Source organism: Pagrus major, chromosome 21, assembly GCF_040436345.1.
Source record: "Pagrus major chromosome 21, Pma_NU_1.0".
NCBI lineage: Eukaryota > Metazoa > Chordata > Actinopteri > Spariformes > Sparidae > Pagrus > Pagrus major.
The window spans coordinates 7,431,033-7,452,116 of record NC_133235.1 but is presented as its reverse complement, the minus strand read 5'-3'; the positions used below and the strand labels follow the sequence as shown (position 1 = coordinate 7,452,116).

The 21,084-nt window shown below is 39.3% G+C and overlaps 1 protein-coding gene across 1 annotated transcript; it reads right to left on the bottom strand.

Moving 5' to 3' along the window:
- Positions 1–1,909: 1,909 nt before the first annotated feature.
- On the bottom strand, positions 1,910–20,315 carry cop1 (COP1 E3 ubiquitin ligase). Its single transcript, XM_073491486.1, has 20 exons — positions 19,635–20,315; positions 19,449–19,508; positions 18,166–18,263; positions 17,502–17,566; positions 16,111–16,230; positions 11,552–11,620; positions 11,253–11,312; positions 11,005–11,084; positions 10,671–10,734; positions 9,822–9,936; positions 9,130–9,265; positions 8,776–8,919; positions 7,129–7,237; positions 6,883–6,964; positions 6,659–6,775; positions 5,641–5,758; positions 4,692–4,816; positions 4,328–4,488; positions 4,104–4,148; positions 1,910–3,027 (listed from the first exon to the last, which is right to left on the bottom strand). Exons 1-20 carry the CDS (start codon positions 19,982–19,984, stop codon positions 3,010–3,012), a joined length of 2,136 nt encoding a protein of 711 aa, XP_073347587.1. The 5' UTR covers positions 19,985–20,315; the 3' UTR covers positions 1,910–3,009.
- Positions 20,316–21,084: the final 769 nt, after the last annotated feature.

Genomic DNA, 21,084 nt, shown 5'->3' with positions numbered 1-21,084 from the left:
GTTGTTTGTTTCCCATTGATCTTGTCTTCTCCTCTACAGTTGTGTGGTATGGAAACCCTTCCCCACCACAAAATAAAAACATTTCAAGAAGAACTAAAAATAAGTATAAAAAAAACCCCAACTTTTTAAGAGATGAATAACAACTTTTTAAGAGATGATATTATTAAAGTAAGTGTTAAAATCTCGACTTTCCACCATAAATTAAAATGCTAGGCCTACTTTATCAGGCTATTACTTATCCCATAATTATAATTGAGTAAGTCATTTTTTTTGTATCTTCACAAATTTAAATGTAATGGCTAACTTAAAAATGATGGAGGTGTTATCTATTAATTAAACAATGAAAGCGACATTATTCGTTTCCTACAGCTGCCACTAGATATTATTCAAAAGTCATGTTTCACTGATAGCACCCATCCTTCATTAATCAAGAGCACTCAGCTCATATAGAATTAATAACAACGACCTGTTCTTTCACAATACTGGAGAGGATTAATTAGTGAGATGTCAGTATCTGCATACATTAAACCGGCAGTCAATAGATACAACTTTTCTCTTTCTAGTAAACTAGCCACCACTTCAACACTACTTTCTTTAATACTTTCCTGCACGTCCCAAATGGGGACAGAATGTGGCTTTTATTAGTTGGGCTGTCATCACAACATCTAATGCCGCATAAACTGGGTTACAGCCTCATCCAAAAAAATATATCAGATTAAATATCAGTACAAAACAATACACAAAATGCATATGTCCCTATTTGCAATTTAAATAGAAAAAATACTCTACATGGTTTCCATACTTACAGTGCCTTATTAGACCTCTCTGCAGAACTGCAGATGTGTACGGACTGATTGACTTACGTCTCCCTCACTCTCCTGTTTGTAAAGGCTCAGACATAAGCCACACAGATACATGTGAAAGTAGGGAAAGCACAGGTGAACATAGATCAGTTTGTGATGGCTGTATTCCATTTCCATTCAATAAATCTTTGGATTCTTGGAGATGGGGTTTTTTCCCCTTTATTGAACTTAGTAGTAAGGAGACTGGTAAACTCACATTATTCCCAGCATCACTCTGCTCAGCTCCATCACGAGCAGAGGTCTAATCGGCCAAATCAACTGAAAACACCTGTACAGGTGAGCAGATTATTAAAATGCTCTCACACTGCATAGGTTCACTGAATATGAATGTGTGTCAACATTCTGTCTACTTTAAATTTCAGTTACCTTCCAATTTCATCACAGAATATATCAGTTTGGACACGACTCAATTGTAAAAAGAACTGCTCTAATGATTTACATGTCACGACTACCTCAATTTATTGAAAATAAATCATTAAATGTTACATACAGTATATGCACAAATTACTGGCACTTTCTTTAAGGTCTTTCTTGATGCAAACTAATGGGTTTTTATCAGAGAACCAAACACTTCCAGTGAAATTATTGTAAACACGTCCACAATCAAAAACAGGTCTACAAGCACAATAAAAAAACAAAGCCTTGATTGTGATTCTGTTCAGTGTTTCACTGTGAAACTTTATGAAATTATAAATATTTTTGCATTAAACTGTCTCCCTGTTGAGACCACTAATCCTTTGCTTTCACAAAGACTGCATGTTGTTTTTCCTGTGTAGCAGAGCCACAATGGAAGTGTCTTGCTGTAGTAGGTCTCACACATAAAATTAAACAGCCCAGAGGTCAAGCTGACATTTAACGGCTCTCTGGTGTTTCAGCTCATACGGACATGTTCTGGGAGACTGATGATTTACCAGATTACCATTTCACACAAGCTCCCAACACCCCACTTGAGACCCATTACCAACAGTAAACACATTGCTCAGTCACAGCCGAGAAAATCGAAATGCCAAAAATTCCCCATAAAAATATCACCAAACATGACAAAATTGTTTCGAAATAATTTATTCAGTTATACAAATACAAAACACCTCTCTCTCACTCAGTTATCATAAAATAGGTAGGTCTTGGCGGTGTTTACCAAATCCTCTCGATGTCAATGTTGTCAACATGGATCACCGCTCCACAGTTGAAGTTACAATGCAGCTCAGTTCAGATGTTTGAACCTACAGTATGTGCAGAGTATATCCATTGCTACTTTAAAAGACCTAAATCTGATTCTGTGAGGTTCTCATTTTTCAACAAGCAACAAACAGCCCACATACGTGAAAAAATAATCCAGTTAGATGTAGCATTGCAGATCAATGCCTTAAGTTACATGAGATTCACTGTGATTACAGACAAACATGTCAAATCTCATTTTGTTCTGACAGTAACAGAAAGTGTTTCTCAACATTCCTATAATCCATTGGTCTTCCATGATTTCCATACACTACCTCACATTCTACACTCTGAAGCCAGAAAATGAACTGACGATACGCTTGACAAAATGAAATTCAAGTCATATTTATTAAAACTGGTTTCTCTCAATCTGAAAAAACACAAAAACTACACATAAAAGGGGAAAACAGTGACAAACAATGAGGGGGGGAGGGGTTAAAAGCTTCTTGTGAAGACAATTTTTGCATGTCATCTAGTCTTGTGCTTTGGCCTTTAAAAGGGAAAATGCATCACACTAGTAGCGTTTGGCTGGATGTACCCTCGAGAGCTTAATTAAAACAGGTACAAGTTTTGATTTGACCTAAAACCATAAAGAGGTGTTCTATTGTAGCCGATATAACTGTACTGAAAAGAAACAAAAATGCTTTCTGAAGTCTTTTGTTCCATTTGTGCCCAAGCCAGGTCCTTGGTTTTCTGCAGTAATATGACAGCGCATCTTCTCCTGCTATACTGATGCACTGCTCCAAAGTCTTTACTGCCATCTGAAATTTGTAGCTCATTAAAATAAGACAGCTTCAGTTTATTTCAGCTCTCCCCGGGTATCCCAGTTCAGCAGGCAGCCTGGGCTCTGCCTGCATTACACTGATCCTCTATCAAACAAAGAGAGGCTGATGGTGGCACTATCGCACACTGAAGATGTGGTGGGCCTTCAGACGAGCTCAAGTACCTGTATGGAGAGAAAACAGAGCGCCTGTGTTATATGTAGCTCACTGTCACAGTTATATCAAGATTAGTGCAGTCACCGCTTCGCTATGTGACAACAAAAGCTGTATCTGTATTATAGTATAAAAGGCCAGTTTTAAAGTTTTTTTATGCTACATGGAAGGACATTTTAAGTCCAATAATGCAGACTTATTGACACAGTGTTGTCATGAAACTGGAATTTCTAACTTTGATACACTACCTTGAAAAATATTGAAACTCAATACCATTGAAAAACTGATTGGCCTAAGATTTAGATTTTTTTCAAAAAGACAAATAAAACAAGGCATGTGTATTCTGTGTTAAGCACAACAGCATCTAAGACAATTTACTTCTCACTAGAGTCAAGAGAGTGGACGGAGGTGGGCACTGCAGCAGTGTGTGTGTGTGTGTGTGTGTGTGTGTGTGTGTGTGTGTGTGTGTGTGTGTGTGTGTGTGTGTGTGTGTGTGTGTGTGTGTGAACTTGCTGTCAGAGAGAAAAAAGAGCGAGCAAGTGCAGCAGGTCTGGTTGTATTGTTTGTGAAAAATGAGCACTGAAACAGTTTCAAATATTCAGAAATTGAAATTGAAAAGACTACTATGTAGTCGTGTTGACACTTAAGTCCTAAAACCACTGAGGAACTTCTATATAATAACTCCGGCTGTTTTAGGCCATACAGTGTAAGCCTATAGGTCAGATAAAGTAAGACATTTTGAGACAATATAAAAGAGTAATTTCAAAGAGGTTTCCAAATTTCTTCCACTGAGACTTCCCTGAACAACAAAGATGAATGGCATCTTTTGACTATTTTCTATTTCTTTTCGCCACTAACATATATCAAAAGACATAACTTTTGGCTTGCAGTTTGCCATTTTATTACATCTGAAAAGATTAATAGAAAATTAAATGGCATTATCGTTCCAGTCATTTTTCAAACAAAAATGTTTACCATTGTGTTATCAAAATAGTTGCTACCTCTTACTAGGCATGATACCTCGACAGCACCTAATGCAGTTGGCCTGCGGTTGTTAGCATGTTTTATGTAGTTTCAAAACACAAACCTTGATTGTTCCTTGACTGTTTGCAGCAATCAGTACATTGGACTCCTGAAAAACAAAGCATCATTAATAAAACACAACATGGCATGAGATACTTTAATCACCTACAGGACAAGCCTCTAGCAAGAACAGACAGCAACAATAAACCTGTTTGTGTGAGCTACTTTCCAGTGCAGCATATGTAAAATGAATAACACAACAGCAGTATAATAATGAGGTGAACTTACTCCATCAGGCAGTGCTCTCCAGCAGACAGCGCTGACAAACTCATTGGTGTCGTCCTCCTTCTTGTCCTTGTCCAGGACGCTCTTCACTGTGTCAAACTTGAATGTTAACAGTGTCTTGGAAAGTCCTTTGTAGTATAGGTACAGGGAGTTGTTTTCACTGCCTGCACAAGCACACAAAACATAATAGGTGATGTTTTATTAAATTCCAATCATTTTTAGATTGGTGCATGTATCGTTACAGGGAGCTGGGTGCTTCCTCGGGGGATGAATATGAAAACCCCTGGTTGCTGAGCAAATTAATTCTGCGTAACAGATTCATTTCCAACATGGTCAGAAAAGACTTTTCTTTACAATCGGTCCTTACCACAGGCAACATAGTCTCCATTGGAAGCCAGGCCTACAAAGTTCTTCTCGTTGATGTGACCCTTGAAGGAGCGAAGGCAGTGAGGTTTGTTCACGTTCCACAGCTTCAGCTGACTGTCTGTTGAACTGCCAGTTAAAGGGTGTAAATACATAATGGTTCAAGAACTGCAATGGATTTAGTAACATGACTTGGTAAAACAGCTTTTCACTAATCTGTAGCAGAAGATTATCATTGTCAGCAGGTAAATCAGATTTTTTTTATTGTAAATCATTAAAAAAAACATGTGTCAGTATATGTAGTTCTGTCAACACTGCTTACGTGAAGGAGTTGGTATAGGCATAATCATAATACAAGCACACAGTATATAAACACTGGTGAAAAAAGGGCTTTTCACACTGCATATTCTTAGCCCTAGGTTAAGAACTGACCCTGGGATACCTCATTGTTATAACACATTGTTAACCCAGCGTTAACCTAGGCCCAGAGCAATATGATTCACACTGCACTTCTTCTAGCCCTGGGTTAAATGTCTGCTGGAATACATGACTTATGATAACATTCTAGCCTCATTTCACTCTGGCACACTGGTTTAGCCCTGTGTCCATTTTCAGGGGTTTACACCGTACACTCAGGGCTAACCCTGCTCCTGAACAGGGCTAGCAAGCCCTTGGCTAAAGTCAGGGTTGGCCCAATTTGGAAGGTGCCGTGGACCAGTGTGAAAGCCTTCTGTGAAAGCATTCTTAGCCTGGGGCTATCAGCTCCTTTAGCCTGGGTTTGAGAGGTTTCTAATAATGCTTTTAGCCCTGGGCTAAGTGCACTGTGAAAAGCCCTCAAGTGTCTTTGCAGAAGGAATATACATTAGGGAAAAACATGTTAGTCATGACACTCTTGTATTTACTAAAATTATAATTTGAGCACAGTGGTCGGAAAAAAGGCTGAACTGACTTACGCAGAAACAATTTCCTCGCCGTTGACAAACTTGGCGTAGGACACGGCCTTCCTGTGACCTTTGAACACCATGATTGGCTGCTTAGTGTTGCGTAGATCATAGTAGTGGACACAGTGGTCTGCAAGCAAAAAAAGACGGTATGTATTTAGATGAGAGGCATGACAGAACACTGTTCTCATGGCTGCTGTATGAGAGGCTGCTGTGCTAAGTGTCCTTCAAAACTGGAAACAACTCCCAGTGTCAATCAGATCCAGTAACCACCAAGGCAGGCAGCCAAGGTGAAATGATGGTGCAAAGCCTTTTGTTGACATTTGCTAAAATGTGTGTTTCTCACACTCCATCAGGTCTGTTTTTGAATGAACGCTACACTACGCCTGCTGGATTTTATCCCAGTGTCCTAGCTTTACTCCAGACAGTAAACCAATAACTCCAAGGTCAAGAAAGGGTTTCCTTTCCCAAACCTAGTGGACTTGGACCTTAGAGACAAGGGGAATGGGGTAAATAAGCCAGCACAATTCACTGCTGGATAACAGAGTGTCTGTGCAGTTCTGATTATCCAGTGTTTGCTAGGACAGAAGGATTGTTTCTGTGTACAAGAGAATATTTCTAATTCTTATCTTCTCCTTTGGGAAAATCATGAATGAAGTTTTCAGAAGTCCGTCTAGACCACCAGAGTCTGGGTGACCACGAAAGAAATTTAGTAGTCTACGAGGGGGAACAGCAGTGGTGTGAGGTGAGTGCACCCTGTCAGAGTGCAACAATGATAATACATCACACTGAGAGAAAAACAAGGTTCTTTGACTTTTCTGTGATTTTGAAATGAGACAAATTCTCAACTTTTTTTCCTCTATGTACTTGACTAATGTCCGAAATAAACTGAGCTGATTGGCAGGCCTGAGTCAGATACTGTACTGTAACCTGGAGAACTGCTTCTACTCTAGTTAACATCAATGACTTTGTCCTCTACCAACAGTGACTTTAAAAGACCAGACCAGTTAATGCACACTCCTTATCTTACCTGCACAGCCAAAGGCCAGATGATACCTGGAGGTTGGACTGAATTTAACACAGCAGACATTGGCTTTGGCCTCGATGCTGGCCACTGAGTTGTCAAGATTGGTTGACCATAATTTCACTGAAATACAAAAACAGACACGTCAACATTTCTCTAAATGTAAAAGGAGCTGTAACAGAAGGGAGAAGATGATTTAGGTCTGAGGACCTGTCAGACGTAGCACGTACCTTTAGCATCATCAGAACCGGAGGCTAAGAGCTTGGGGTCCATCAGATTGAAGTCAACACTCCAACACCTTTTCTCATGTTCCTGAAAATAAAGTAGAGGAAGACATTATTGATAGAAATGGATAGTTTAAACCAAGTGGTCCATGTAGTCAAATGTGCAATTTACCGTTTTTGATAATTCCACTAGACAACAGAAAATTACCACTTATTATGAAACAACGATGATTTAAGACTCAAGTATCATACCTGGTAGACTTTGGACCTCTGGCCAGTGAATCCATCCCACAGGATGACGGTACCCTCATAGTCACTGCTGGCCAGAAGGTTCTTGTGATAGCTGCTCCAGCTGATACAGCTACAACAAAAAAGTTTGGGATCACTTTAAATTTTAAAACTGAAGTTTACAGCTGGTCTCATTCTTAATAAGTTAAGTAAAATCTTGAATGTAGGATTGTTTTGTCACAGAGTTTTTTTACAGCCCCGTATAGGGCTGGGCGATATGGCCAAAACTGTTATCACGATATGTTTTTTTATATTGATCGATGTCGATAATTATCACGATATACAGTATATTTAACAATAATAATGTTGAATTGATTGTTTTAAGAGTATTTTCCTTAGGACAGAACCCAAAACAAACCAGAAGGTTAATTATAGTTTATAAAATACAATTATTTATTGTCAGAATGAATAGGTGACAAACATTCAACAGAACCAACCAACCAAATGGCTTTCTGTTAAACACTGAATAAATAAAATGATGAACATGTACAACAAATTGCTTGTTTCAAACGGGTCTCAAACATTTTAGAGGTAGTATACTGAACTGAACATTGATTAAAGAAAATAAAATAAAAAGGTAAATGTTGAGGATGGTTATGCTGCTGTATTCTCTGAATATTGCTTCTTTAGCTTCTATTCTTGAGCTTGCAGGTTAGGGGTGGGCGATATGGGCGAAAAATAATCTCGATATTTTTTGGGATTTTGGTGACAACAATAATCAGTCGATATCCTTTAAAATGTGATTGGAATTGTCTGAGTTAGGGCTTGTGTCCACCAAACGCGTTTTTAGCGAAAACAATCTTTTTTTCCTCCGTCTTCCTCGGCATCGTTTCAAGAATATTTGCGTCCAGACCGATCCACTGAAAACGACTGAAAACGCTGTAGTTCATATTCCAGTCCTATAGGTGGCACTTGAAATTCACCAAAAACGGAGAAGAAGAGACGGAGCATGCGCAAAAAGCTTGCGCGCTGTAAACAAACAGACAGTAGACGGAGAAACCGAACACAACAAGAAGAAGACGAAAATGGCTAGAGCAAGGAAACCAGAATCGTTTGTGTGGACCGATAATGAGGTCGAACTGCTGCTGCAACTCACACTCGACTACAAAGCGAGTAAGTTGCAAGAAACACGAACACAAGCATGTAGTCTGCCATTGTTGTTGTTGTTATGAGACGTCACGGGGTTCAGAGGTCGAAGGCAAAAGGCCGAGGGGTGGGGCGAATCCTGCCATGCTGTAGAGAGCGTTGCTGCACCGTGTATTAAGTGGATGTGAGGAGTTTCCGCGTACGTTTCAATATGTTTGGCGAAGTAATTTAAATACTCGATAACGGAAATTTGCACATCGTCAAAACAACAATGACGATATTATCGCAAACGATATATATGGCCCACCCCTAGCCCCGTACTGCTTCTTTTACCCAATATATGAGCACTTCTTCTACTGTACCATGGTAAAAGAGGAAATCTTAAAGTATAAAAGTAAATCGAATTTTGCAAATGATGAAACCAGTATCTGGGTTACAATGAGATCAGAGCCGCTGCCAACACCGCATTGTGGGACCTGAAAGATGTTTACATGCCAAGATGCCTGCTCCTCTCATCTTTCCTACCTGATTTTGGAATTGCAGGTCATTTCATTAACAGGGTAGTGAATGTCCACTGCATCCTGGATCACTGTGCCATACTCAAACACCTTGATCTTCTTGGTCACACCAGCAATGGCGAAGTAATCACAGTCACGGTCAAACTCAATACTGAAACACAGGTGAGAACAGTGAGTTGGTCGATAAAGATATTACTGATATAAAATCTATTTGTGCTCGTTACGATAAATAGAAACAGAAAACATCATGAAGCCAGACAAATGTATCCAAAATGTTAATAATTACACACTGAGCCTTCAATGATCAGTGCCACAAAATGTAGAAGAGAAATATACAAGTTAAATGTTTTCTGTTTTGTACCTGGAGACAATACTGGAGCCGTTATAGAGGTCACTGGCGTATGAGAGGGTGGCGAGCGGCCGCACAGAGTTGTAACGGGTGAACTTAGACAGACACTCCATAAAGTCATCCAGCTGGTTCAGGTTCCTGCCTTCATCTGAACACAACAAACACACTGTTAAAATACTGCTCACAAGGACAACACACTGTGTTGTGGGAAAAAAGAGGGGAACTATCACCATACTGAATGTTGCAGGAGCTTCATGTCATATTTAAACAGCAATAAATTATTATCACATTAATATAATGTATAACAAAAAAACTTTGTTCTTTGTGCCACTGTGTTGAATTTCTTCTGGCTTGTCTTGCAGCACAAAGTCAAACTATATCTTTTTTCAAGCTGAGAGCTGAGACTTTTCATCAGAAACACCCACTCTAACATAGCAGTCAGTGAACTATGTGGTAGCATTGGTTTTCATTTTATGAAATCATAAATAGTAATAACACTGGGGTGAGGCAGACACTACCACCCATCCATCCATCCTCTCAGGTGAATATCCACTTCTAAGAACTGAAGCCTTATCTCATGTGCTTCCTTCATGCAACTGTAGTCTGGTTTCTCCAATGGTATACAGAATAAGAGCAGCAGATACTTAGCAGACTACAGATGTTCTAGACAAATTACTGTTGTACTGTCTCTTCAGGATTAGCACCTGTGATGCGGGACATTTTGTTGGAGAAGTAGCACTGCTCCAGATCCTCAAAATGAGCCGTCAACCGCTTCCTCCTTGACGCCAGGGTGCTGTTGTACCAGGTCTGTCTTTTGCCCTGGAAAAACAATTCCAAGTGTTTCAGAGTACAATCAAGCCTGCGCTAAAGCCATTCTGACATTTATTGCTTGATTCTTTTGTGTGAGCATTGAAATAAAATATACGCCTAAACTTGACAGGTCCTCAGTCTACTATCCATTCTGACCACTACAGTATCTTTCAAAAACTTGTGAGAACTTGTGTACAATGTTTTTTGTAACAGTTGAGAGACTTTTTCACATATTCCTTCAGAGGTAAAACCAGTAGCCAGCATTCATATCATAAAAAGTATAACAAGACATGTGTAAGCATAAAGTTAAAGATTACAAGTCAAGTAAAATCCAACAAGATAATAGAAAGAACAGATTTGACTTTCAATGAGGGTTAGAAATTTAGAAAAAGCTTTAAAAAGGTCCCATATTATGCTAATTTTGAAGTTCGTATTTTAACTTTGGGTGTCTATGAGATAATGGGGTTTTTGCAAGCAAAGCTGTGCTGGGGGCATTGCTGAGGACAGTGACTGTATAGTTGTGACATCACAACCGTATGAAAGTCCTGACGGCTTGTTTAAAGGCACAGTTACAGAATACAGGTTGTGTGCTTTTCTTCATAGACTGAGCATTTTGATACTTTCTCAGTATTGAGATTATGAAACCTGCTTCATAATCAACAAAGACATGGAAATTTTCCTTCCTACAATATGTGACATTTAAAGCCAATCAGCCAAACAGCATGTATGTTTCTCTGACTTACCTGGGTTGTTCCGCCAAATCCTGGAGGCTGGCTGTAGTCTGGTGGGTCAATAATACTACTGCAGCTACTCAACAAACAAACAGACATATTAGGCACACAATACAGTAATAAAGGAGCCCATAACATCTTGACTATATATACTGTACGCTATGTAGCTGCTCATAAAGATAGAAGTAATTACAGAACAAAACACAAAGTATCAGGAAGGATCATCTGAGCTGAGAATGATTTTTTTAGGCAAACAAAGAAGAGTGTAGTTGGCTGTACTATAATGATGATGGACTCATTTGCTGTAAATATATATAATTGGGTAAAGCTTAGAAGTGAGATGTACCTGGGTGCTGGTGAGGGAGCCTCAACATTCGGCACTGTACACTCTGCCTCCATTATGGGAGAGTACAGCCCGCTCATTTCCTGGAAAATTACACAGAAATAACATGTTTTTCTATCTCAAGCTGTGATGCTGATCGCAGTTTGACAATATAATATGATTTCATAATCCTGTGTACTGCTCCTCTTAACCTTTAGGGCATACTGTGAATGACTGTTCGGTAACAAATAATAGGTTCTCTGTTACTTTACCTCAACACGCTTAATATCCTCTTCAAGAAAGTTGAGCTCTTTCTGCAGCTGCTCCAGTTGCTGTTGACAGAGCCACAAACACAGATACATTTTCTATTTCTTTTACACATTCATAAAAACTTAAAACCTTCTCCATTTTTGCACTAATGTATTATATTTGATCAAAGTTCAGTTTCCTCCCAATACGTAGATATTTTACATTTTTACATATTCTTGACAATTGCATTGTGTTCTGAACAGACCAGTCCTTCTACAGCAGTACTATAATTAAAATATTATGAATGTAAATAATACAGTACCTCTCTCTTGTTTCTTCTGGCTTCTTTAAGGAATTCCATGAGTATCTGTCTGTGAGCTGCTTGGGACTCCTATTGGAGAGAGAGAACGGACATTAAACGTTTATTTTTACCTCTTCCATCATTCTCTACAGAGACAATAAGATCGTATAACAAACGTCTTTAGGTGCCAGTGGGAAAAACAAAACATGTTGCACACTGAAGCTCTGCTGCATCATATTCATCAGTGTGCATTTTCAATAAGAAGAGTAAAAATATGTACAAGTCATTTTAAAAGTCATGATTTATTACTGTATTTATTTATGTATTTATTACAGATTCATGTTCTAAATGTATATGTTCAGTGGTTGAATGTAAAGGAGCGTGCAGGGTTTTGGTCCCACCTTGGCTGGACCAGGCTATCGGACATTGTGCCTGATTCTATTCCCATACAATGAGAATAAATGAGCAATGAAGGTTAACCCCGAAAAAATTGGTAGAGGAGTGCATTGAGTGCACGGCTCACAGGAGGCCATTCAGACAGGTGAACACGTCAGCGAATTCACTGACAGCTGCAACACATTCTCCAGAGCCAAACAGCCGCTGTGAGGCCAGCGTACCACTGTGAGTGCACTACACTGTGTACAAAAAAAAACTGTACAGGTTTTCTTTTTGCTTTAATGTGTATGAGTATTTGTGGCTGCAGCAGCTTTGCAGTTTATATCATCTATCTTTGTATTGTCTACCTTGGTGATGCTTTATTCTGCTGGTAATGTGTCAGACTATTGAATTAAAGTAGCATTTTGATGCCCGTCGCACCCACTATGGTGTCTAAAGCTCTTTTACTTTTATCTGTCACTTTGACACAAGTCATTTTACCTTTACATGAATACAATTTCTTTAAAGTTAAATTACAGTAAATATTCTAGTACTTTTTCCAATCCTAGTATTTCCACTCAAACTTGAGTGCTGTTGTGAAGAAAATAATTATGATAATGAGGCGCAGATTATTAGGAGCAAGCATGTTATTCAATTCAACTGCAGGAAACAATCCCAAACCCAGGGGTTTATGGGTGTTGGAAGATGACTTTTGACAACTGTGGTTAGAAGTTTCTCATGCTTCGAATGTCTTGCATAACAAAATGAACCAAAAGCAGGAAGTCGAGTCATATTTTGAGCTGATGCTCTCATTTGACCATTTCTTTATGCGGTCTAAACTAATACAAACACCAGAGAAGGTAGGATACAGACACTGCAGATATTTCCATCAAGGATTGTGCCTTTAGGTGTTGAACCCGTTATCGCTCACAAATATATTGATGAGTTGTTTAACACAGTGACTAAGAGTAGACAACTAACATGTAAGATGTTTTCTGATCCTTTACATCAGTAATGATTAAATTCCCTTAGATAGGGTGAATTTGATGCATCCACCAAATACAATCTCTACATGTAGATCTAAAACTTCCAATGATCGAACTGATGAGGTGAAATGAATGATCAAATAAAAAATAAAATATGCACAGAGGCAAATAAGTTGGCTCAAATAAGAACAAACATGAAAAGAAACGTATCAAGAATGTGTCTTGAGAAAGAAATAAAAGCAGCAACTGAAGCCAGGTGGCTGGATGAACAATTCAGAATCAGAATTCACATTCACTAAAGGAAATATGGAAAGAATAAAGAGGAGCATGGATCATAAATCTGACATCTTACATTTGATCTGATGTAAAAATGAGAATCCTGCAGAATATAAAAGTAGGCTGCTTTTGGCAGTACCTTTGAGATCGCTGATTAAAGATCTATTATCAATTGACATCTGTCCTAAATAAGATTGTCTGACAGCACAGGTGTAGATTTGGCTATTGCAATGGACAGTAGGCACATGGCATGGTAAATATAATATCAATATCTGTGACAGTGACAGAACAAAGTGAAGAATCTCAGGTTTGATCATGGTTAACAGCAGACAGTTGGTTCATGATAGAACATTACCTTATGATTATTATGCATTTAACACTCTAACCCTCCTGTCTACTGACATCTGTACATGCTCTGCAGAGAGAGAGAGAAGGAAAGAGTGAGAGACAGCGAGAGAGAGAGAGGTTCCCTGGTATTAGATGCCTCCTATAAACGCACTGACTGTGATGCAACCTCTCCTTAATAATATAGGCCTACTTATGCTGTTGTTTTGTAAAAGCTTGAAAGTGCACCTCGTTTTGTCCCGCTGTAACACGTTGTGCACGCTGCGCCTTAATTAACGACAAGCCTCATCCACTGTGAAAAAAGTGTGTGTGCATTAAAGTTCTGAAGAAAAAGAAGAAAAATGGTTGATTTTTGAGTCTCATTCTCAGGTTGTCATCCGATGCTTTGGGTTGGTGGCTCAGGTCCTAACAATAGATTACAGGTTCAATATGAACTCTCCTGATCTGCAGGCAAATAGTTCAACAGGGCTGTGATCATTTTGCCCCTGTTTGCAAAAAAGGTGTGCAGCTCTGCTTTTATGTCACTGCTCTCTGAATTGCATTGCAAAACAAATCAACATGAGAAATAGAGTTTGACATGGCAGCCATGACAGGCTAGAGCAGCCAAAAGGAATGGAAAAGGTCAGTGAAATGTGTCAAGAACTCTCTACAGGCTCATGAACACACACACACAGAAGAGTTGAGGAGAACTTGTACCAGGTGAGACTGGGAGCGAGTGTGTGTTAGAGCTGTGTTTTACAATTTCTCGTTACTTATCGACAGACAAATACACAGTTACCAATAAATGTGCAATAGGTCTCGCTAGTGTGTTTATGTTTATAAGACAGCCAGACAGAGACACCCTGCCTATGTTTGGGTGTGCGCATGACACAGAAATAAAGATAAGCATGTGCTGCACAGAGAGAGAGCTAAAGGTGTAGCTCCCTCTGGAAGGCAATCTCAACAATGTGAACAATGCACTGTTCCTTTCTTTTCTTTTAGAGTGTAGGCAATTCAAAAGCAGACAGTGAAATTTCTCCTCACATGTGGGGAAACTCAACTTCAGAACTGGTTAGGATTTTAAAACATGCTGTCTGTTGTGCTGATGTGTCACAACACAAGTCAACAGGATAGGTTGCGGCTCCTACTTCTCTTTTCCTATGACTTGTTTTCGTGTCACATGAACTGTCAAAAACAAGAAAAAAGGGGATGTTCCAGACTATTCAAACAGTGGTGTATAACAGCTTTTACTGCATTTATTCACCAAGTGTCTGTGCAATCCAGGAAACACACATACCCTCTACCACAATGACCGTGTCAACCAGTACTGAAGAATACCATTCATATGACTCAACAACTCTGGACTCTTTCAACACTGCCTGAAGCATCTCCTTGCAGAAAAGTGGGTACTACATACAGTATGTAACATTGGACAAGGATGGAAGAGGTAATCCCCTGAAATGTCAATGCTCATTTTGAACCCTCCCAAATAGGACCACATTCATAGGACGATCTGTACACAAAACATTGATGATTAGAGTAATCAGAATAGCAACATATTTCTGAGCAACTTCTTAACCACCTCCTCCCATTGTATTAAACTATTATGATGTAATTCTGATTTTTATTTTGTTGTCCTTTCAAAATAAATGTTGAGACACTTAAACATGTATTCCATCTTTTATATAATTCAATATATTCTCATTTCTTGTTGTCAAGATGATTGGCTGTGGTCCAAAATGTATCCTCTGCAGAGTTGCAGGGGGAATGCAAACTGATTAAACAGAGGACCTTCCTGATGTGAGGAGACGGATCTAACCACTGATTGCAGGGACTCTGCAGTGTTCACCAAATTAAATTTAAGACTTTTTCAGACCTTTTTAAGACCTTTATCGTCCCTGAGAACTATCAGGGACAGTGAAGCCTACAATTATTAATTAAAGCAGCTACAAAGAAGTTTCATTTTTTGCCGATTCTGGCAGCCCCTCTGGACAAAAGAGATGTGGCATACTTTTAACAGTATTTAACTTTTTTTAAACAGAGCTGCTTGCAGGATGCATGGTGATGAGTGATGATGTTTTAGTGCTGTACCAACAGACTACAGAGCAGCTTCTTTCCTCAGGAACCCACTAAAAGGACTCAACAACCTCCAGTGTGCAGCACTATTGAGACTGTTTACAGCAAGCAAAAAACCCTCAAGAAATGTAAGACTTTTTAATACGCTCTAAAGGTCTTTCTTGAGAGAACTGAATTCAATGTTTTCAAGACATGCAGGTACTGTGCCGCCCATTTATCAGTGTAACCTACTAGCATTAATCTGTCATAATTATGTGGTCACTTCATCAAAGTCCTTTTATAGTCAAACTGTCAGGTATTGCTAACCTAAATTAATCTGTGTGAATCATGCATTTGGTAAGCGACCACATAACATCCTCCATTAACATCGAATAACAGGTTGTGAGTCACCCGTGACTCAAATAACCCGCAGTATACTTTTTTACCCTGAAATATTGTCCAGCCCTGTGTGAATCTAAGCAGCCAAAAAGCAGATGTAAACAAAAGAACTGGTTGACGTAAAAGAAGAGATGCATGTCTGACCATCCTCTGGCCCTAACTTACCGCCTCCAGCTGCTTCTTCTTCTGGACCAGGAGCTCCAGCATCAGATTAACATTGGCCAGGTCCAAGTTCTCCTGGTCAGGATTCAACGCATCCTGGAACAACTGCCACCTGGACCCATTCTGGGGGACAGAGACACCCATCAGTTACAAGTGTGGAAACCCCCACTTTGTCATATCCCTATGAGCAACCTACTTTTCTAACAGTAGCCCTTCTTACACAAAGACTGTGCAATACCGTCATAACAGCAACCCTCCTTTACGGCAGCTTTGTTTTTTCTAAACCTTGGCATAACATTGTAACAACAATTACCATCCTGTTATATACAGTAGCAGTTGATCTCATCCTCCCCCCAAAGGGTAAACAGCTACTTGATCCTTGTTGTCTTAAATCTCCCGGTGGTGCATCACACACATAATACATTAGTGGTGTCACGATTCTCCAAATGTCCTTTTTGATTGGAATTTCAATTTTAGGGTATGATTCAAGTTAAACTTTTTTTTCAGCTCCTGACAGCTTTGCTTACATTGGGCTAGTCCATCTGCATATGTAAAAAAAAAAACAACAGATCATTAGTTTTATGCTGTCTAATCCTTCTATAAAAAGATAGGGGTATTTTACAACAGCTTGACTTTATCATGGCGGCTTTTTGCAGGTCAGGGTTAGGGAAGTTCAATTAATATTCGAATTATTAAATATTTGATTCCAGAGTTCAACAAAAAAAATACCAACGTTTGGGGATTAATCAACAAATAATAAAAGATAGAAGTTCAGTTTGTTAGAAAGTCCAGTTCCACAGATCTGTCTTGAGTAAACCCTCTTCCCAAACAAATCAATAAAGGATCTCTGAAAATGAAAAATAGAGCCCAAATCTCCAGTGCTGACGGAGTTTGCTCCAGTACCAGTCAGTTGATCATCTTCGTGCATACACGGTAAGAATCTGGAAGTGCAGCTGCAGCTACCAGGAAGTGTCGTCTTTAAAGCGTTTTGTTGTCTTTGGACACTCGCAAGACGGTGGGGGTGGAGAGAAAAATAAATCTCCCATCCTGCTTTTGATTTTGATGTTCGAAATTGAAAAGTCATTTCAACTGATTTTAGATTTAGAATAAAAATTGTAACGCTCACATTACACGTTGTTAAAACGTCACACCTGTCTCGTCCTTTGGCTTTGCTGGCTCACTGTTTTTACACAGATGTCGATTCGGCTTTGTTACTACCTACGCTGGAGGGATTAACAATCACCCCCCCACCTTCCGCCTTCGTACCTTTCACACAGAATGTTGAGGCGAATAGATGTACAACTGTCCCGCCTTGAACAGGCCAAACTGAGAACGACAAAAATAATATACAACTTTCAAATGATTTAGTTATATTACGTGTGTGTTGTACTTACAGGATGATCTAGTTTTAGTCTCTTCTCCTCTGACCTTTGTTTCTGTTTGAGGATCAGTTCATTTACTGGAACATGTGGTGGCGGTGTGGAGTAGGTGGTTGGGAAGGGAAAAGGTAAATGAGAAAGGAAGAAAAGTTTTGTAAGTACGAAAGAAACACAACAACAGAGCGACTTGAATAGTAAAGCCAGTTTCATTGTGGTAAATAAAACAGAGACAGCAATGACATCACAAGCAGTTTCATTAACGTGATGGCTGGGTTACGTACTTTAAGAAACACATACAGTGTGCTTTCATTGCATTTTATAAGTGAACTCTGATTGGAGTCTGTCAGTGTTCAGGGTGTGAGAACATAAACCTTATTTTAATCTAACTAAATTTTAAACTAATGTAAAAAAATATAAATCAATTAAAAAAAAGAATTTTCCTTTTACAAACACTGCATAGGTTTCAAAAAAATGATTTCATTCTGAGACCACACTGTTGTACAGGACAGTGGATATGTGCTATGAAAAAACTGTGTCTTGACCTGCAAATTTGTAAATTCACATGACCCATTCTGGGACAACACTTCCATTTCAGATTTGTCTTGTGATCATCAGTGACAGCAGAAAAGAATACAGACACACTTCAGACATAAGAAAACCTCGGATTTAAAATACTCACCAAGAAAGTTTGGGTAAAGCTGATCCACGTTATCGACAATATAGTTGCACTTGGGACATCTGTTGCTGTCCTCCAGACTCTGGCGGATACACTTGAAACTGCAGGACGGAGAAACAACTTAATACTGTGGAAATTACTGGAACAGTAAAAGGAAAAGAGGACAAAAGAACCCTGTTACAGTGTGAGTTACTAGTAATTAAGTTAAGCCATATGTAACTGCAACCAAGCACAGAGAGGTTTGACTCCTCTATTCACATGATGCTTTAAGAGATATTTTCAGTAAATGTTTGAGCATTATGTTGAAATTATTTCAGTATGTGCAAATACAACTTTCGTGTTTGACGGTAGTTCTACTGTGTGATATAACAATATTGGCACACGTTATACTAGAAAGACGCCTATCATTTCATGTCATGCGCTTTTGTTTATTTCACTGTGTCACAATTTTTATGGCAATATATTTTGTCATTGGATGACACTTTGCATTCTTCCGCACAGCATGGATGCAACAGGAAATTTGCATTAAGGCAACAAACATGGAGGAAAGTGAATGTGCCACAGAATGGAGTAACTCCAATCAGAAGAACTCCAACCAGCCAAGACAAAACAAGGAGCAGAAAATGTGCTATATCGTGATTTGTATCGTAGGCAAGATGACGTCCTGAGATGTCTTGTTTTGTCCACAACCCGAACATATTCAGTTTACTGTCATAGAGTAGTAAAGAAACCAGAAAATATTCACATTTGTGCCGCTGGAGTCAGAGAATGACATTTTTTCTAAAAAATTACTCAATTTAACAGTTGACAACTAATCAGTCAATCCTTGCAGCGCTAATGTATTGCTATCTGGATATGAAATTAATTATATCGGAAATTAGATTTTGGTCACACAGCCCTTACTGGGAGCCACTCCACCCACATGTACACACAGTCTGATTATTCAGGCCTGTTTTCAGTCCAAATACTATGAAGGTATGAACAAGGGCGACAGAGTGGTGTTGGCTAGGATTTAGGTGAAGTGTTTGACAGGTGGAGAAGACGGTTGTCTGTGCCTACCTGTAAGAATTATTAATACACGAAATGTGAACCATTATTTTTCGATGGCAAAAGTCTGACATTCAACACAATTTTTTGTTATTTCTGACTATCTTGTATGAGAGCAACATTAATTCTGTTTCTATATTTTCCTCTACTGGATGTCTGAACAGCTCCTCGATGGAACATGTGTCACTGATCTCTGTGGAACAACGATCCCACTGCCTGAGCTACAACTCAACACTTACCAAAAACTGTGCCCACACTTTGTCATGTGTACCTCTTCTATCATTTCGAAGCAGATGGGACTGGAAAAGTAGACAAAAGTTGTGTTAAGTACATGTCAAAATTCTACTTTTTAAACCTTTGAAACACTCACAGTAAGCTTTTAATGCTCTGCAACTACAACCCACAGAAAAGCTGAGAAAACTAACCAGACAAAATCGTTGCTTTTATCTTCGTATGAATTCAGGAGGCCGTTGTAAAGGGGTGTTTGATGGAGGGATCTCTTTCTGCTGCCCGAGGACGCAGACGGTCTGCTCAGAGAAGCGAACCCGCCCCGGGACGACGGCACGGCGGCCAAAGTTGGCACCGACAAGCCGCCCTCACCGGCTGCAAAGGTCCGGGAGGGAACAACATTTCCAGAATTGTTACCATTACTTGTGACGGCGTTGCTTCCACCGCCACCGTTTGAGTTCCCAGTGGATGCCGTGCTGCTGCTACTTGTGCCAGGCACTGAACTCGCCCCAGCAGCGTTTTGCTGTGGCCGGTTGCTTGACATCATGCAAGGCCGACTAGAAACTCCCCGAAATCCGCTGCGTTGCTGTTCAAAGCATCCGGACAGTGCTGCTATTTGGCTACTTTAGCGGGTTGGCTAGCTAGCTGGCTTGCTTGTAGCTAGCATCCTGGGAGAAAGCAACAGTGGTCAAACATCCAGCGTATTTAAACTTGTCCGTTGGTGTCTGCCTCACTTTTGTCACTGACGGCGTGTTAGAAAAACACTGTGATATAAAGGACAAAAAGACATGAGCATTGAAACGGACAAAGTAACAACCACAACTGCGTTGTGCAGGAGATTAGCCGGCTAGCTACTGTTAGCTACGGAGAGGAAGAGAGGAATCTCTTGAGTTTCCTCGATTACCCAGGTACCCAGTGTGATCCCGGCCTTCAAATACCGCCCCCTAGCGAGAAGGAGTTTAACTGCGCTGATGGAAATATCAAATACCACAGTTGTTCATTTGTTTTTTGTTAGCCTATGTGATTTTAAGCCAGCTGAACAAATAGCATTTTTTTCTGGACAAATTCAGCCCAGTATCTAGTAACCAGAAAACTATATTTGCCCTTGGATTCTGATTGTATCTGTACATGAATGTACCAGCTGCCATGGTAACCTAATTTCCCCTCTGGGATTAATAAAGTTGTCTATCTATCTATCTATCTATCTATCTATCTATCTATCTATCTATCTATCTATCTATCTATGTTCTTGTTCTGCATTTATGGAACTGAATTGGGCCTTTTAGTTCAGATTATTTTTTCACAGACAAGGAATTCAATACACCAAATTGAGACGACAAAGAGGCAGGTAAAATACAAGAAAACTGGGTAACCCTTAATTATAAAATATAAAAAAACACATTAGTTAATGCAGTAACGCATTAATTAATTAACAGTCAAATAATGTGTCCAGTTATCATTTACTGATGTCCATGTTGTATTATTGAATTGCAGGCTTGGGTAGTAATGTAATACATTTAACGGGATAACATAATAAGGAAACAAAAAAGATAACTGTATTCTGGTAAAGTCACAGGGGGAAAAAATGTAATTAGATAAGACATACATTCAGTAAAAAAGTGGATTACTAACAGGATTACAATTTTA